We start from the raw sequence: 18140 nt of genomic DNA, 5'->3' as shown, positions 1-18140 counted from the left end.
CAGGATCCCCACACCTTTTGGTCCAAAAAATATTGCACTTAAAACATAATATTGCATATATTATTATATTGATATTATAATATAATAAATGTCTGAATATTTCTTCGCTGAGCAAAACTAGAATTACAGTCATTAAAATAATTACATGACATTTCAAGGGCTGAAAACAAAAATCCATTTAAAAATTCCCTGATACTTCCAGCTTTTCAATGACCATGTGAACCCAGCATCCACCATCCTTGTCAAACCTTTTCCCAGAGATTTCCCAGACCACAGACAGTTTCAGGAAGCAGCCTGTTAAGGGGCAGCACAAGGTGTATCTATTAATTTCTCTATTCTAAAAGCATTAACCCTTCACCTCCCTGAATGGACATTCCCACCTCGCTCTGTTCCTGTGAACCTGGGTATTCTGATACGCTGTTCCTGTGGGTTAAAAGCCTGTGTGGGTCATGTTTACATCGCAGTGTCAGTCAGGGCTGAATGTGCGAGGTGTGGAGTTACATCCCTGACGGCTGTGTGTGTCTTGAGGCCGGTCTGTTGGCTGTAGCTCATATATCAAAGGGCAGAAGTGAAGGACAGTGAGCACAGGGTTAACATCGGGGCTGAACGGCCAGGATGAATGGAGAAGTCCATTAGTGGGATGCTCTGTGTGTGTGCGTCAGGTTTAAAGGAAGAACTCTCTATGTGTGCGTGTACCACCTGAGGGCCTGCAGCGAGACAGGACACAGCGATCGGCCGGGGCGTGGACCGCTCGGACACTGAGAGACTATATCCTGTCTCTGGGAAGATGAGGACGCACTCAGACGGCCCTCAGGTTAAGACTACAGATTGGCTGATAACAAGAACAGCGCCTCTGGGACACACTCACACACAGATCTTAGGTTTCCCAAGGATGAAGAAGACCCTGTCTGTCCCAACACGTCTTCTATGGTTCACTCTCCACCGAACCAAAGGAATTTCACTCAATCAGGACAGAGAGGGTGTCACATTTCCTCTTTTATACTGCCCGGGATCTGGCCGTTCGGATTGGGAAAAGGCCAAGCAGAGTGTGTTGTTTGAATCTTTACAGTAGGTTTGTCTCTCAGGAGGACAAATGCACTGGAGGACAAATACACACACACTACTGACCTTCCTCGTTCTGCAATCTGCCCGTCTTGAAGAACGAGGATCTGATCGGAGCTGATGATGGTGGATAACCTGAAAATACAAATTAATGTTACTGCATTAAATAAAGAATACTAAATCAATCTAACACTCAAAGCTAATCTTAAAAACACTAATCTAATAACAGTTAAGTGTAATCTTTCGCAAACCTCCATACTTTTCCATATGTACATCATAATGTTGTGATGTCTAAATTCACTGTTATCAATTAAAACGTTTATTTTTATTTTTAATATATTTACACAAAATAGTATAGAAATGTAATACTGGCAGATTATCGGTTATTAGCCTATATCTGAAAATAAATACGAGCTTATTGGTATCGAACAGAATCGAACTAGTGCACGAGAAGAAGAACGGAAGTGACGAAAGCAAATGGTGAGCAAGATTGTGTGAACAAGGGCCTGTCCCAATACACACACTTTGAGCACTTTGACCACTTATCTACTTACAGGGATTGGACAATGAAACTGAAACACCACAATAGACTACAATAATTTATCAGTATAATGTAGAGCCTATTTTTGTGGCCAATACAGCATCAATTCATCTTGGGAATGACAGATACAAGTCCTTCACAGTGGCCAGAGGGAATCTGAGCCATTGAACAGTGGCCAGGTCCCTGGCCAGATGCTGATGGAAGAAAACAATTTCTGCCTTGCTCCTCCAAAATACCCCGAAGTGGCTAAAAATATTTAGATCTGGTGACTGTGGAGGCCATGGGAGATGTTAAACTTCCCTTTCATGTTCATCAAAAAGACTTGCTGTGTGGATTGGTGCATTATCATGCTGATACATGACACCCCCTTCAGGGTCCAATGTTTGAACCATTAGGTGCACATGGTCCTCCAGAATGGTTTGGTAGTCCTTGGCAGTTGGCACCAATGAAACGACATTTGGCATTGGCACGAGTGACCAAAGGTATGGCAATAGCAGCCCAACTATGCATATATTGACTCTGTGGAGCTGCCGACAAAGATTTGCTGTCCTAATCACAGATGAACCAGTGAGACGTGCACCAGCAATTTGTCCTCTGAAATGTCTTACATTATGTTGTGTGGATTGCAATATTTTATGTACAGCTGTGTTATTGCTCTGCTAATTCAACCTTCACACTCTGCTCTTACTGACAGAATGTAAAATCAGTGAAGATTGGCCACCAGGCTGCACATATATAGGCATGAAACCTCCAACACTATATTGGCCAGTGTTTCAGTTTCATTGTCCAACCTCTGTACATAAAATATTTTTGGTCTTTGGCCCTAGTTTTTAAGTGGGTGTGAAGCCCGCAAGTGTGTAAAACTTTTGATTACCCGATGGGCCACTCTAATAGTGTTGTAAAAATGCAAGTCAAGTTTTTACAGAACTTTATTTACAAATTCTGACTTTTATTACTTTGCACTTTAAAATAAACTTCTAAATGTCTGTTGCTCAGTAGTTTCTAAGAAACAGACAACAATTTAATTGTGGTGCTTCTAATTAAGCGAAAAAAACCCAGTTGCAATCATTTTGCAAAATACACATATCTGTACCAATAAAATGTGCAACACTTTACACATAACCAGATTCTATGTAATATCTAATTAAATTTAACGTACACTGGAAAGTTTTACAATTACAGGGCACATGAGTTCCTGAACATGATTGATAATGAGATATGCTTAGCTTCAAACACTGCTTTAATGCGGCATTAAATACGTGGATTTAGAGTGCATTAAGGGCACTGAGCTTTAGCATTTATCAGACAGGAGATAGTTTTGCATAATTACATGCTAATTTCCTGTCACGTTTTTTTTTTTTTTTTTTACTGCCACCTGCTGGTATGGAGAGTTACGTCCTCTCATGCTGGCACAGAACCTATGTGTTAGTTGGCCACTGACTGTAGTCTTGGTGGTGTGTTCAAGAGCAACTTTTTGGCCTAGATGCAGATGACTGCTTGATTTTGATGTTGATTTGGTGGCTTTGCCTTTTCATTTGTTGGAACAAATGGACAATCCCACCTTAAACTCACGTCATTGGTTGAGTCAGTGATGCTGTGTCATTCTGGTCGGAATGCTCAAAGAAAACTGAGCCACAATATTGAGCTCAGCCATAATATTTACAATCTAAAAATAGCTTACTAGTAGCTGTCTGCATATAAAGGTAGAAAAGAGAAAGTATTTTAAGAATTTTACTAAGATAGGAAGAAGTATTTAACATAAAAAACGTTAGACCTCAACTTTAAAGGGCACAGACAGGAGGCAGATCACTTACTCTGCCATTAAAGCCTGCTATTATTCCTGCATCACATCAAAACTTAATCCTTGTTTGCATCCTGTTCACAAAGCAGAGCGATTCAGCCGCTGTTGTACTGTAAACGCATTCCCTAATTTAAAGCAGCAGCGGCTTTAAGCACTAGATCCCCCTTAATCTAATCCACACACACGGCTTCTTTAATTCACACCCGAAACCTTCTGCAGGTCATCCTCTCAGCTGCCCTTCATCTTCAAACAAAGGAGTGGAGACTTCTTTATTGATCGCTAACCCCAGAACCACCACCCCAAAACAGATCAAAGTGACACCACTGTCTCAGAGGCTGGACAGGATCAAAGCTCGCAGACTCTGATCCTGATGTGTTTACAATTTTCTAAAGAGGAGAGCAATGAGAGACAGAGGGAAAAACATTAGAGAGAAGGAAACAGAGACGCCGGATGGGCAGAGACACTTTCCGAAAGTGACGGCAATAGTATGAGAGTGGTGGAATGTGACAGAAAGACAAGGAAAAAAGGTGACCAGCAGAGAGGAAGCGAGTGGGGTGTTTGAATCAATGTCAAATGTGTTCGCTCTTCTCATAAAACACCTATACAAAATAATTCCTCGCTAATAACTATCAGGCGCACACATGTTTTCTGTTGAGGACATAGCATACACACTATCAGACAGTTATTAAACACCATCCTCTGGACTAGAGGTGAAACAATTCCTGGGGAAAAAAAATTGTTTGGTACATATTTGTACTGCGGTGCATTTCATGACTAACAACGCCTCAAAAAAAAAAAAAAAGCATAAATGTATTAAATGAGGATAAATTGCAAGGTGTCCAATTGCAGTTAGAGTAATTAGCACTGAATCACTGTAGAATTGAATGAATTAGACAACAAACAAAAATGCAAAAACAGAGTATACCCGGACTGTGCACGCACTGACAAAGATAGCACAAAATATGACAGCTTTAGTGCTCTCAAATATGATGACTTATATTAAATGAATAATAAATATATATTTCTATAAATGCATGTGGATGCAATACATACATGAGTATATTAAATGAACATTATGCTAATTTATATTACATTGGGTCTGTAAGATTTTTTTAAATGTTTTTGAAAAGTCTTGTATGCTCAAGGCTGCCTTTATTTGATCAAAGTAAAAATACAGTAAAAAGAATAATATTGTGAAACATTACAATTGAAAATAGCCGTTTTTCATATGAATATAATTTAAAATGTAATTTATTCCTGTGACGGCAAAGCTAAATTTTCAGCATCATTACTCCAGTCTTCAGTGTCACATGATTCTTCAGAAATAATTATAATATGTTGATTTGCTGCTGAAGAATTTTTTTTTTCCTATTATTTTCAATGTTGAAAACAGGTGTGCTGCTTAATTTTTTTTTTTCTTTCAGGATTCTTTGTAAAATTATACATGTCTTTGCTGTCACTTCTGATCAATTTAATGTGTCCTTGCTAAATTTTATTTTTTTTAATCTTACTGACCCCAACCGTTTGAACGGTAATGTATTTGAAGACGTACATTATGTCATAACTCCTTAATATCCATTAATATAAAAGTGTTGCAGGACATTCCAAATAAATGCATTTTGTCAAGTGAAGTGAACTCCCTAACATACATCTTGATGGATGACAGCACTAAATACAAGTGTAAAGAGATTTTGTGGTCAGATCACTGAAACCACATCCGAAGGTGGTCATACACACATGTAATATCACATCTGTAATGCAAACACTAATTGACAGCGAAGGACCGCCTGCTCACCTGTCAACCATTCACTGCTCTGAACTGCTCTGTTTTAAATGTTGCCGACTATGTGCGGCTTTATATGACAACCAGCTGAGTGAAAAAATGGATAAGCGCATACATTTGCATTGACAAGACTCAGCAGAACTTCTTCAGTATGTCTAAAATCAACATGCAGTCTGATGTACAACACATGTGCTGAAGTTTATCTAATAAACTAAAACTTTTAAAAAAGTTAATGTGCGCAAAATATTTTGGTTTTCAAAGTCGTGGAAAAAAACTGAGAACTGCTGTAGAGTAACGGTACTGTTAAATGTTTCATAAAATCAAGGAAAAAAAATGCAATATACCCTCTCTTTTAAGCTTGCAGATATTAAAAACACATTTCATTGACCACACCACAAACACATAGGTGTGAACTATGAGCTCAGCTTGTATGTCATGAACAGCTTTATCTCATTTGGGAAACAGCTGCTTGCTATTGTTTGGATTATCCTTCATACACCTTTCATTTCTTTGGGCTAGGGTGTTATTCTGAAGACACTGGGTTCAAGGACAAATAGATCAATTTAATTAATGCTAGAGATGTGGCCCAGATGGCCCAACAAAAGCTTTTACCAATACATGATGTTATCTGAGGGATAACGCCTTGAATTCAGAGCAGTAGACAATATATTTCAGGGCCTGGACATAGTGGAACATCAGGACAGATATAAAGGTGTGGTCACATTAGTGAAATGTCAGTGTAATTTCACAGACAATCCCTTACTTCAAAAGCACTCATTGTAAATGATATGATTACAGATTATAGATGTGCTGTGTTTGACAGAAACCTGGCTAAAACCAGACAATTATATTACTTTAAATGAGTCCACCCCGCAAGATTATTGTTATAAACATGAACCTCGTCTCAAAGGCAAAGGGGGAGGAGTTGCTGTAATTTATAGTAATATCTTCAGAATTACTGAGAAGTCTTGTTTTAAATATAATTCTTTTGAAGTGTTGTTGCTAAAATGTAACACTATCTAGTGTAAATGATAAATCACGTTTAACATTTGTGCTGGCTACTGTATACAGGCCACCATAAAGACTTTATCAAAGAATTTGCTGATTTTCTATCAGAGTTAGTACTGGCTGCAGATAAAGTCCTAACTGTTGGTGATTTTAATATACACGTAGATAACGGGATTGGCATTCAAAGACATTCTGAACTCTATTGGAGTTAGACAACACGTATCAGTACCTACTCAGGCCATCCTTAAAAATATTCTTGTTTGCCGTAACCCGACCGACCCTGTCAATTTAGCACCGACCCAATTATTTATTTATTTTCCCTTTTAGTCCGACCGACCGACTTGCCGGTTGTAAACTTGCGTTAAGACCGACCGATTTTTTTTTAACTCTTCAAACAACTAATACAAATGCAATAAAATAATATTAGTTATTAAGTATCGTGAATATAAATTGCCTAGACCTACATACAAACATAAGCTACGTTCTTTCTTTTAAATAAAAACCCGTGGCGCGTCATCTATGATTATGTTTACACCATTGGTTTACGCATGTCACACTATGGCCTGCAGGCTAAGTTCGCTTCGTTTCATTCACTGTCAATGGTTCGCGCTTGGTAATGATGGCTGCGGCTTTACTCTAAAGATTATTTCATTTTTATATGTTGTTGAATATGGTTTATTAAAAAATAAACATGTGAGATCATGTTATAGGCTATATGTCATGTTATTGTCAGATATGACGACGCTACTGCAACACGCATCGCCGCAGATGAGAAGCTGAGCATCAACGTGCTATCGCAAATCAAAGTGAAAGTAAGTCGCAGACGCTTAACACACAATCATCTTCATTAAATGTAAAGAAACAAAATGATCTTACCAGGGCTGTTTCCGCTTTCTCTTATTGCGGGCTTTGATTCAGAAATTTTAGCTGATGATCAATAAAATAATGCGTCTCATAACTGTTGCTTTCGGTGACGTGCACTCCTAAATCTGCATATAGCGGGAATTGAAGATCGGATTTATATCCGCAAAAAACACACACATTTAGCCTATGTAACCAGGTGTAAATGGAATCGTTTTGATAAATCAGATTGCAATCCGATCTAAGAAAACGCATGAAGTGGCCTGGTGTAAACAGCCCCTAGACATCGGTGAAAAATGTTCTCTCTCTCTCTCTCATAATGATCTCTCAGATCATTATTTAGTCTCGTGTAAACTTAATTTAGCCAAGGCTGCAAAGTCGACTCTGTGTTACAAATATGTTAGACCTATCACTTCTGCCACTAAAGATTGCTTGATTAATAATCTTCCTAATCAGTTTCATCATCTCAGCATCCCGGATAGCTTAGAAGAACTAGATATTGCGACAGAAACTTTTAACTCTCTCTTTTCCAGCACTTTAGACACAGTTGCTCCTTTGCGCTTAAAGAAGATTAAAGAAAATAGTCCAACGCCGTGGTACAACGAGCACACTCAGGCCCTTAAGAGAGCAGCCAGAAAAATGGAGCGCAACTGGAAGAAAACAAAACTAGAGGTATTTCGCATTTCATGGAAAGAGAGCTCGATTGCATACAGAGAGGCTTTAAAAGATGCTAGATCTGCTTATTTTTCAAACCTATTAGAAGAAAATAAACAAAACCCCAGGTATTTATTTGAAATAGTGGCTAAACTAACGAAAAATAAATCTTCAACCCCAGACGTTTCCAAGCAGCACAGCAGTAATGACTTTATGAACTTCTTTACTAACAAGATTGATAATATCAGGGAGAAAATTATAACTATGCAACCGTCTACTACAGTATCGCATCAGGCAGTGCATTGTAGTCTCCTTGAAGAAAAATTTGATTCATTCATTGCTATAGAAGAGGAAGAATTTACTAAACTCGTTAAATCATCTAAATCGACAACGTATGTTAGACCATATACCGACTAAGCTACTGAAAGAGATGCTTCCAGAGGTCATAGATCCTCTTCTTAATATCAATAATTCATCTTTGTCTCTAGGATACGTACCAAAACTTTTAAGCTGGCTATGATTAAACCGCTTGTTAAAAAAACACAACTTGATCCTACAGAATTAGTCAATTACAGGCCGATCTCGAATCTACCTTTTCTGTCAAAGATACTAGAAAAGGCAGTATCCTCACAACTATGTTCCTTTTTAGAAAGAAATGATATCTGTGAGGATTTCCAGTCTAGATTTAGACCATAGTACCGCGACAGCTCTCAGAGTCACAAATGATTTGCTCCTATCATCCGATTGTGGTTGTATCTCGCTGTTAGTGTTACTCGATCTTAGTGCTGCATTTGACACTATCGACCACAACATTCTTTTAAATGTACTCGAAAATTATGTCGGCATTAGTGGAATTGCATTAGCATGGTTTAAATCAAACTTATCTGACCGTTATCAGTTTGTAGCAGTAAATGAAGAGTCTTATCGAACACAAGTTCAGTATGGCGTACCACAAGGCTCAGTACTAGGACTGTTGCTGTTCACTCTGTACATGCTACCATTAGGAGATATCATTAGGAAGCATGGCATTAGTTTTCACTGTTATGCCGACGATACTCAGCTCTATATTTCTTCACGCCCAGACAAAACTTACCAATTCACAAAATTAACGGAATGCATAGCTGATATAAAAAATTGGATGACTAGTAATTTCCTACTACTTAATTAAAAAAAAAAAACAGAGATTCTAATCTAAGATTCTAAGTTTTTTGGACAAAAAACTTCCTCACGTAATAACCTAGAATACTGTCTAACACTTGATGGCTGCTCTGTTAAGTCTTCGTCGTTGGTTAGGAACCTGGATGAGCTCTTTGATACCAATCTTTCATTTGAAAGTCACGTGTCTAGTATCTGTAAAACCGCAATATATCTTAAAAATATATCTAAATTACGTAATTTGCTCTCATTGACAAATGCGGAACAATTAGTTCATGCGTTCATGACCTCAAGGCTAGATTATTGTAATGCTCTAATGGGTGGTTGCCCTGCACGCTTAATAAACAAACTACAGCTAGTTCAAAACGCAGCAGCTCGAGTTCTTACCAGAACCAGGAAGTATGACCATATTAGCCCTGTTCGGTCAACACTGCATTGGCTCCCTATTAAACATTGTATAAATTTTAAAATATTGCTGATTACTTACAAAGCACAAACTGGTTTAGCTCTGCGGTACTTGAGCGAGCGCTAAACGCATTTTAGTCCTTCACGCCTATTGCAATCTCAAAATTCTGGCCAGTTGATAATACCTAGAATATCAAAATCGACTGCTGGCGGTAGATCCTTTTCCTATTTAGCACCAAAACTTTGGAACAGTCTTCCTAACATTGTCCGGGAAGCAGACACACTCTGTCAGTTCAAAGCTAGACTAAAAACACATCTCTTTGACCTAGCATTCACAGAATACATTATAGACTTCTATAATTCCATATTAGGCTGCATAGAATAGGCCAGCTGGAACCGGGAACACTTCCCATAAATCCTGATGTACTTGTTACCGATGTACCGATGACTTCCATCGGTAGTGCTGGGAGTAAAGATGAACAAATAACTATAAAGCAAACCAAACATAAACCTATAAAATAACTATAACAGTAACTATATTAGCATCCACATCAGCGGACAATATTATTTCTTTATTCGAAGCGCGCACTGCAGTTTTGTCGTCTGCCACTTTAAATGCTTGAGCTCTTAAAGCAGGATGGATTCTGATTGGCTGCCAATGTTTTTAATCGGTTATCAGCAGGAAAAAAAAAATCATTGTAAAAGTGATTTCAATTATATAGTTTCTGTGCCGCTATCGTTATAGTTGTGGTGTGGACTCTGCTATTTTTTTATATTTAGAATGATTTTTAGAACTATATATTTATTATTATAATTATAGTTATCATCCATGGTGTGAACAGGCCTTAACCAACCACAACTAACAAAGTAACTTAACTGTGTTGAGAAGAATGTAACAAGTCCCTAGAAGTTGCCCCTGTGGTATTTTACACCTTTATTTGTAAAAATATTATATTAAAGAAATGTACAGCTCCATGAAACAGTTTAATGGTTTTAACAGTAATTTAATAACTTTAGTCTATAAAAGGCTTGTAGATTGTGAAGCAACAGTTTTAAAGTAATTTCTCCAATACTGACCATCAGTTTGAGTTGCATTAGAAAGAATTAGACCTACCTGTGTGCCACGACGAGAGTGGTGTGGTTGGCACACACCTTAGCAAGAGAAGCCTGAATGTTACGCTCCGTTTGACTGTCTAAAGCAGATGTGGCCTGAAAGTAAAATATGCGAAGCAGAATTGAGCACATACCCACATCATAAATTGTCAATCTTCAAGAGAGCCTTTACTCACTTCATCGAGCAAAATGATGCGAGGGGATTTCAGGATTGTGCGAGCGATGGCCACTCTCTGTTTCTCTCCACCACTCAACTTCAGACCCCTTTCACCCACTTCAGTATTATATCCTATCAATAACAACCAAAAGACTGTTCAGGGAAAAATTAACATTTTGTAATCATTTACACACCCTTGTGTTATTACAATAATATATGATTTAATCTTCCAAAACTGCAATCATTTATGTATACTACCGTTCAAATGTTTGGAGTCAGAAAGTTGAATACTTTTATTCAGCAAGGATGGATAAAATAGATCAAAAGTGACAGTAAAGACATTCATAGTGTTATAAAAGAATTCAAATAAATTCTGTTCTTGCTGTACTGAACATAAATTCTTTTAGGAATCCTGGATAAAAAAAAAAAAATCTATCACAGTTTCCAAAAAAAATATGAAGCTGGTTTTCAACATTGATAATAACAAGAAATGTTTCTTGAGCACCAAATCATCAAAAACATTAAAAAGTCTTACTGACCCCAAACAGATGTACCTATGCTTTGGCGGCATCATAAAACTTGAGCAATTTCCAATGTAATGCTGCTATTCTGTGAACAGGCAAAATAAATGACTAAATCTAGCTATGAAAATGTAGCAGTCCTCTACCGTCTGGAAGGGATAATATCTTATGGTGGATATCAGCAGCCACTGCAGCCTCTTCCACTTCCTGGTCACTTGCAGAGATGCGTCCGTAGCGAATGTTTTCACGGATGTTGTCGTTGAAAAGGACGGTGTCCTGAGGAACTACACCAATGTAGGATCGGAGGGAGTTCTGTCTCACCTGCATGTATGAAGATGAACATGCCAAGAAAGGTATAAGTCATTCAAATAAAGTACTTGTTAATCAACTAGAAATTCTGAGTTGTTGTACAGCATGTGCAAATGATTGAGGCATTTTGTTTAGACATTTGCATGTAGTTTTCTAGTTTTTATCTTCACACAAAGACCATCTCTAGCTTTACGCAGCCCTACATTGTAACAACAGGTGAATCGTGGATAGGTGGGGCTCGAACTTTAAAGTATTTCACCACCTGAGGGTTTGGAGGTCTCCACTGCCTTTGAAAGTTAAGGAGCCAGGTGCTGATGGGCTATGAAGGGGTCCCAAGCTCTGAAGATCTGAAACCCCAATTATAAAGCAGGGTGACAATCTTCACATGCTGCCTGTTATTGGGAGGGGTGCGGCGATAGACCCCTGCCGAGATCCAAAGCCTGGCAAACTCTGTGAGGCAGTGCCAGCTGACATCAAGGGTTTTTGAACAGAATAAAGAGGAGCAGAGACAAGACAAAGTAGGTCTGGAATGGGCACAAATTTTAAGGAAGCGCTAAGCTGACCCCCTTTCAGCAATATATCAAGAGTCCCGCTGCGGAGACTGTCTACGTCGTTTCCATCTGAATAACATTTTGATATGTTTCTGCTTTAGAGTAAGTAAAATACGTCTTGGCAGCGGCACAAAAACAAGCCACTGTTTGACAGAATGTTGACATTTTATATCCTAACAAATTTACAACAATAAATGGCAAAATTGATTTAAAAGAAAGAAGCAACACAAAGCCAGATTAGAAATTATCTTTCTCTTGTATGGTTCTCAAACTTTTCACCACTTCATTAAGGGTGTGTTCACACTTGTAGTTCGGTTCGGACCAAAAAAAAGCCCTGGTTAGTCCTGGTCCGCTTAGCGTTCACATTGGAATTTTTAATTCCGAACCTCAAGGCATAACGATATGTTCACAACCTGATTGGTCGCATGTTATTAAGTATATTTCGCGACGGAACTTACCGAACATCCAAAACAATGTTGTGTACCGGGCTAAATGTGCCCGTTGTATGTACATATAATGGTGTTTTGGCCAGCTGAAAACTCGTGAAGAGCTTATAAAATGTGTGAAGGAGTCAAAACAGCAGCAGGAATCCCTCCGTCACACACACAAATGAAGATCTGCTGTGAGGAGAAGCGGTTTGGATGCCTGTACCGAACTGTGATGGGCAACACTGCAGATATGATGAGAAAAAACAGGTATGCATGAGCATTCTGTCATTTTTAGGGTTTGCATCTTGTGACATCATGTCCTGTTTTCGGTTCATTTATATGTCTCTGGTCCGTGTTGCGTTCATTTATCATTCGAACCGCACCAGAGTTCGTTTGGAAGTAAACCGAGACCCATCTTTTCAGCGATATCAGTCCGCTTGGTTGGTGCGCACCAGGGTTCAGATGGCAGCGTTCACACTAATTCAAATGAACCGCACTAACATAACAATCGCACCAGGGTTCGTTTTAATCGAATCAAACATGCCAAGAGTGAAAACACACTAAATCAGATCATCCAAATAATGTGTCATATTTTGATTAATACCAATATATATTAAATCCTTTAACTCTTAAATCTCGGTCAGAAATCATTATCGATACACTTTGCTAAATCTAGCGTTTTCAGTCAAAAGCAGGCCACTTTTAAAGCTTGTGTCGAGGGCAAATACACAACTATATTGTGACTGGTCTCATCATACCTATCCACATTTTGCATTGCAGAAGAACGAATGCTGGTTATTAGGGGTGGGAATCTTTTACCATCTCACGATTCGATTCGATTCCGATTCTTGAGGCCACGATTCGATTCAAAATCGATTTTCGATTCAAAAAGATTTTCGATTCAAAACAATTCGATTTTATTCATAATGATTTCTAATCAGGTTTCTGATCATGATCTACTCTCATCTGCTTTGCAATACAGAATGACAAACGGAGACATTAAAGTGTCTTTAAGTTCAATTCTCAGGGAAGTGCCTTTTATCAAAAACATTGAAAAAATATTTTTACTTGGTACTTTTAAAGCAAAGTATTTATGATGACCCATAACGAACTTACTTCCAATACTTCCTATATTAATTGTATTAATAAAACAAATGGAAGTGATTTGGCAAGTCAACTGTAAGGTTACATTTGCCAGCATATGTCCCAACATTGCTGAGAACCAACAGGAAAATAAATGTGTGCCTGTACTAGCAGCATACTTGTAGTAAATTAATACAAACTTCAGCATATTCTGAATCTCTAGCATTTAATAATAGACTTCTAACCAACATCCTCTTGTTATTTCCAATGAGCAATATAATCCTTCAGACAAAAAAAAAAACATTTTGCTGTAGCAAAATCACAAACAGTTTTCGTTCAAAAATATAGAATTATGTACCAGAAGCTATCATAACGTATAATGCTTGTGGACTTATGCATATTCTGAATAATTAGTAACATACAAAGTCGCTCTTGACTTATACACAACTAAATAATAAAGAGTTATGACTTGAAATGTTTGCTGTATACCACAATCAAAAATAGCAAAGAAAGTGAATGAACATTCTGCAGAGAGTAACTTACAGTCAAAATGTAACTTTTTGTGACTGGCATTGCACATATTGCATACAGATCAGATCGGTTTACACAGCATATTGATGTGAAAACTAAACAATACAGAAATTAGCTCTCATACAAAAAAATACTAAATAGATCACAATGAAATTGCCAATGTTCCATTCGTTAGCTTTTAACGAAGACATTCTCTGGTGCCGTTCGAATTTGGCGCTCAGCCATCATGCGTGTCTGTTATGTGCGCGTCCCAGACTGTCCGCGCACTGCACGTCCGCTTCAGAGTTCCGCCTTTTGCGTTCCTTCAATGTTACGTTATTAGATTTTTTTTTTTTTTTTTTTTTTTTTAGAAAATCGATTTTTGACATTTGTGAATCGATTCAGAATCGTCCACGTCCCGAATCGCGATTCATCTAAGAATCGATTTTTTTTTCCACCCCTACTGGTTATATATTAAATCAGGGGTGTTCAATATAAGTTTCCAAAGGTCTAGTCTCTGTATTTTCTATCCCAGCGGAGGTCCGGACAATAAGTTTTTTGCAACAGTTAGCTATAAAATTCCATGTGGACAGCAGCAGTACTTTGAAAAAGAAAAATCCGGAGTGATCAAAATAGTCATCCAGGATGAGGATGTTGGTGCCAAATCGTTGGGGTGTCTGAGAATTTAACTCCAAAAATATTAAAATGCAAAAGCAAGAAAATTGGGCTTTGAAGCCATAACTATTAGAGGGAATGTCAAGGCATCTTATCTGAAGAATAAACAGAAATGTACAGACATAAAGTCTCTACAAATCAATATTCAATTAAGGGAGATTATCCATACAGATTAGATCTTGTGGCAATGAGGTCATAGCACAAGTATCACCAAACCAATGATTGTCTCAGCTTGACAGTTATGAACTTGTGATAACATCTAATATGTTCTCTGTGTCCTAATGTCCCACAAGAGCCTTGGCTGTTATACTGCAATTAACTAAAGCTGTTGTCTGAACTTAGGTGCACACACACCAATGAATCAAAGATGTTTCAGATGATTATTAAATCATTTAGCAAATGTACTTTGATTCACCATAATACCATAACAATGTGAATGCATACAAGTGGAGGAGGGAGAGTTCAGACAACAAGCAAATAAGTCTGAAAAAAGACCACCCAACCCAACTCTTACACTAGTGTCTGCTGTAGTTCACCCTAAACTAAGCCAATTTTTGTAAGACCCAATGTGCATAAATCAGCCTTTGAATGGCTTTTTTATAGTCTATATTTGTGTATGCATATTAAGCTGGGATAGGAAAATAATTTAACATTTTAAAATTACACACTTCAGCTTCAGATTTAGTCTGTGCAGCTTAGAGAAAAGTTTTTTTTCTTTTGAACTCGGCTCAGAAAAACTGACCCAAAAAACCTCAATAAATATACAAACAGAATCGAACTAACTGCTGTAAGAAAAACTGACCGTAATCTTACCCACAACAGGGGAAACACAAAATTATTCTTAGATCACATTAAAGAAAAGCCTCCCGTCTCAAAGCGCTGATAATAACAGAGCGAGAGAGAGAGAGAGAGAAAGAGAGAGAGAGAGCAGAGCGTGTGGTGCTCTGGCTGTTCAGTCGACCATTAATCCATGTGGCGAGTGGAACCAGCCTCAGTGTTTTCACTTCAAACGCCTGACGAATTAGATCTCCCTTTGAAGTTTGCTTTTTTGTTTTTTCTTTTGTTTATTTTTCGCCTGTTTTTTAGTGCGCTTAATTCGCCATCTTTCCATTCCTTCTTCCCATTCATTTGGCTCTTAAAAAAAGTCAATGTCCTTAATTTATGAACTAATTAACATCAGACTGGGCCGGGTGAGAGAGGGCTTACTGCAGCCATGTGAAACACAAATTGTTTCCCAGATCTTTATGGGAGAGTAGCATCTGTCCCCTCACAATACAACTTTTATCCTAAGAGACGGCACTTTCGCTCTGGTTTCCGGTCCTATTTGCAACAGTATTCTCAATCATTTTGAGAAAAAAGAATAAAAAAAAAGTGAAAGTAGTCAGCACGTTTATGCCATTGAAGTTAAAAGAAAATAAAAAGTCTAAGAAGAAGAAACATATTAGACAAGATTGGCACATTACAGTATTTTGGAAATACTGCACTTTTAGTGAAAGTTCATCCTGTCACGCATGATTAAGACATTTATTTTCATTGTCATTTAGAAATTGACTGTCTTTGAGTATCTTTTCCTTCTTGCGGTCATAAACGCCATTTTTGAAACTGATTCAGGTTAAAATCAGGTTGCTATCAGGGAGGAACATTATACTCTCTCTTCAGACAGACTCATATACTGTAATATACAACAGTAGTGAGTGACTAGTCAAGTGATTCTACCACTAGCCTGAGTCAACTAGTCACAGATCACATACTGTATATTCAGTTGCACTTGTTCTATATGTTGACAGGAGATAAGGTGTGCTGGTATATTTGTGTGTTCTGAGTGTAAAGGTCCAATATATTTGGAATTACAAGAAGTGAAAATAAGAGTGCTTTGCGCTCCCAATATAGCATGTAAGCAAACTACACTTAAGTGGACTTTTAAAACGCCGCCCAGAGGCTGATAGAAAATAAAAGCGAGTAAGACATTTGTTTTGTACCATTTATGACAAAGCAAGCATCAATGGCAATACGCAAGTTTCCATTACACAGCACACACTCTCCTATAGTTACCCACCATGCTAAAGCTGCACAGTGTATCATTTATATAAGATAAATAATATTTTTATTTGTCGACTAGTAAAAATGAGTATTCATGCAGGCCCTAATACTCCAGGACCTGCATTTCAAGTCACTAAATGGTACTAATTCTTAAACTGCACATTGTTTAGATGTTGCCTTTTATTAGAGTTGTGCAAAATAAGAAAAATAAGGCACATATTACTGTTAACCTCTGAATTTCATATGACTACTGTGCATGTCAAAAGCAGTTACAGTGCACCATTTCTTATTCCATGAATTTGTCGTTTATATAATAGTTCAACTACTTAATGACCTCTCAGTGTAGCTAGAAACATCATTTTCTAGTTTATTTGTGACACTAAGTAAACTGCTTATGTGTTTCACATGGCATGTCTAGATCCTCAGACGGGGAAAACAGGCCATATCAGACGCTCAAATATAAGAGAAACCCAAGCAAAACTGTGATATGCAAAACATAAAACATGCTACAATTGAATCCACTTGCCGAGAAGCAGACACAAGTATTGTTCTGCATATCCGACCAGATGTGCGCACAAATCAGGGCTGCAACCGTTTACTTGAAAGGCACAAAAAAAAAGGCTGGGAGGGAACTACCCATGTGCTCCTAACCTGGACCAAATGTACGCAAAACATCTTGTTTACACGAACCTCCACATACTGCTCTGTTTAACACTTCACAGGATTGTTATAGACTCCAGTCTCTTCTCCTCTGCGATTCACTAAGTCAGACGCAACATCAATGAAGCACAGTGCCTCAGAAATACAGAGGTTCAGCGGGGGCAAGGGGTCGTTCTCTTTCAGTCTCCTTTTCAGCCTTTAAGTCTTCTGTTTCTTACTACAGTTAAATGTTATAATGTTACGTGCAAAGAAGACAATGCCACAGACAGAAACATTTATCAAAAGACAGACTACTGAAACTGGAAATGTCTCTGGCGACCTCTTGCCTTCAGTTATCAACTGCAACAGAATCAATAACCTACTTTTATGAAGTGTTCCATATAGTGAAGTATGACAGGACAGCTGGATCCCAGCATGAAGGGTCATCAAAATTTTACTGCTCCAGCTGTAAAAATCGATGAATGGTTTCAGTCAATAAGGCTGGATTCTAGTACTCTAAAACAAGCAGCTTGGTGATTTTAAAATTGTATTTGCTAATTAAACTTTTACACTTTAAAGGTATAAATAGTACTTCTATATATATGTTGAATATATGTTTACAATGATGTACACTCAACATGAGATGAAGAAAAGTAGTTTTATTCTAAACAGAGCGGGATGCTCCCACATGGGAGACGCCATGTTGAAATCACTTGACCAGTCGTGTTATTCAATTGACAGTTACTACTACTACTAATAACAATAATAATAAGAATATATTCACTTAATTAAGCACAAACCATATACATAAAAGTACAGCTTTGCATTATCGCTTCACTAGGTT

At 37.8% G+C, this 18140-nt stretch overlaps 1 protein-coding gene across 2 annotated transcripts in view; it reads right to left on the bottom strand.

Annotated features, from left to right (window-relative positions):
- Positions 1-18140, bottom strand: part of abcb6b (ATP binding cassette subfamily B member 6 (LAN blood group) b) — a 39319-nt gene that overhangs the window by 2170 nt on the left and 19009 nt on the right. For both annotated transcript variants that reach the window (XM_084121467.1, XM_084121466.1), the window contains exons 14-17: positions 11208-11382; positions 10560-10672; positions 10385-10479; positions 1129-1197 (exon numbers count right to left, since the gene is read on the bottom strand). In XM_084121467.1, coding sequence (XP_083977593.1) covers positions 1129-1197; positions 10385-10479; positions 10560-10672; positions 11208-11382 — 452 coding nt within the window. The remainder of the gene's footprint in view (positions 1-1128; positions 1198-10384; positions 10480-10559; positions 10673-11207; positions 11383-18140) is intronic.

The sequence above is a fragment of the Abramis brama genome, assembly GCF_963993115.1.
Source record: "Abramis brama genome assembly, chromosome: 8".
In the NCBI taxonomy this organism is placed as follows: Eukaryota; Metazoa; Chordata; class Actinopteri; order Cypriniformes; family Leuciscidae; genus Abramis; species Abramis brama.
This window is presented reverse-complemented; position numbering and strand designations above follow the sequence as displayed.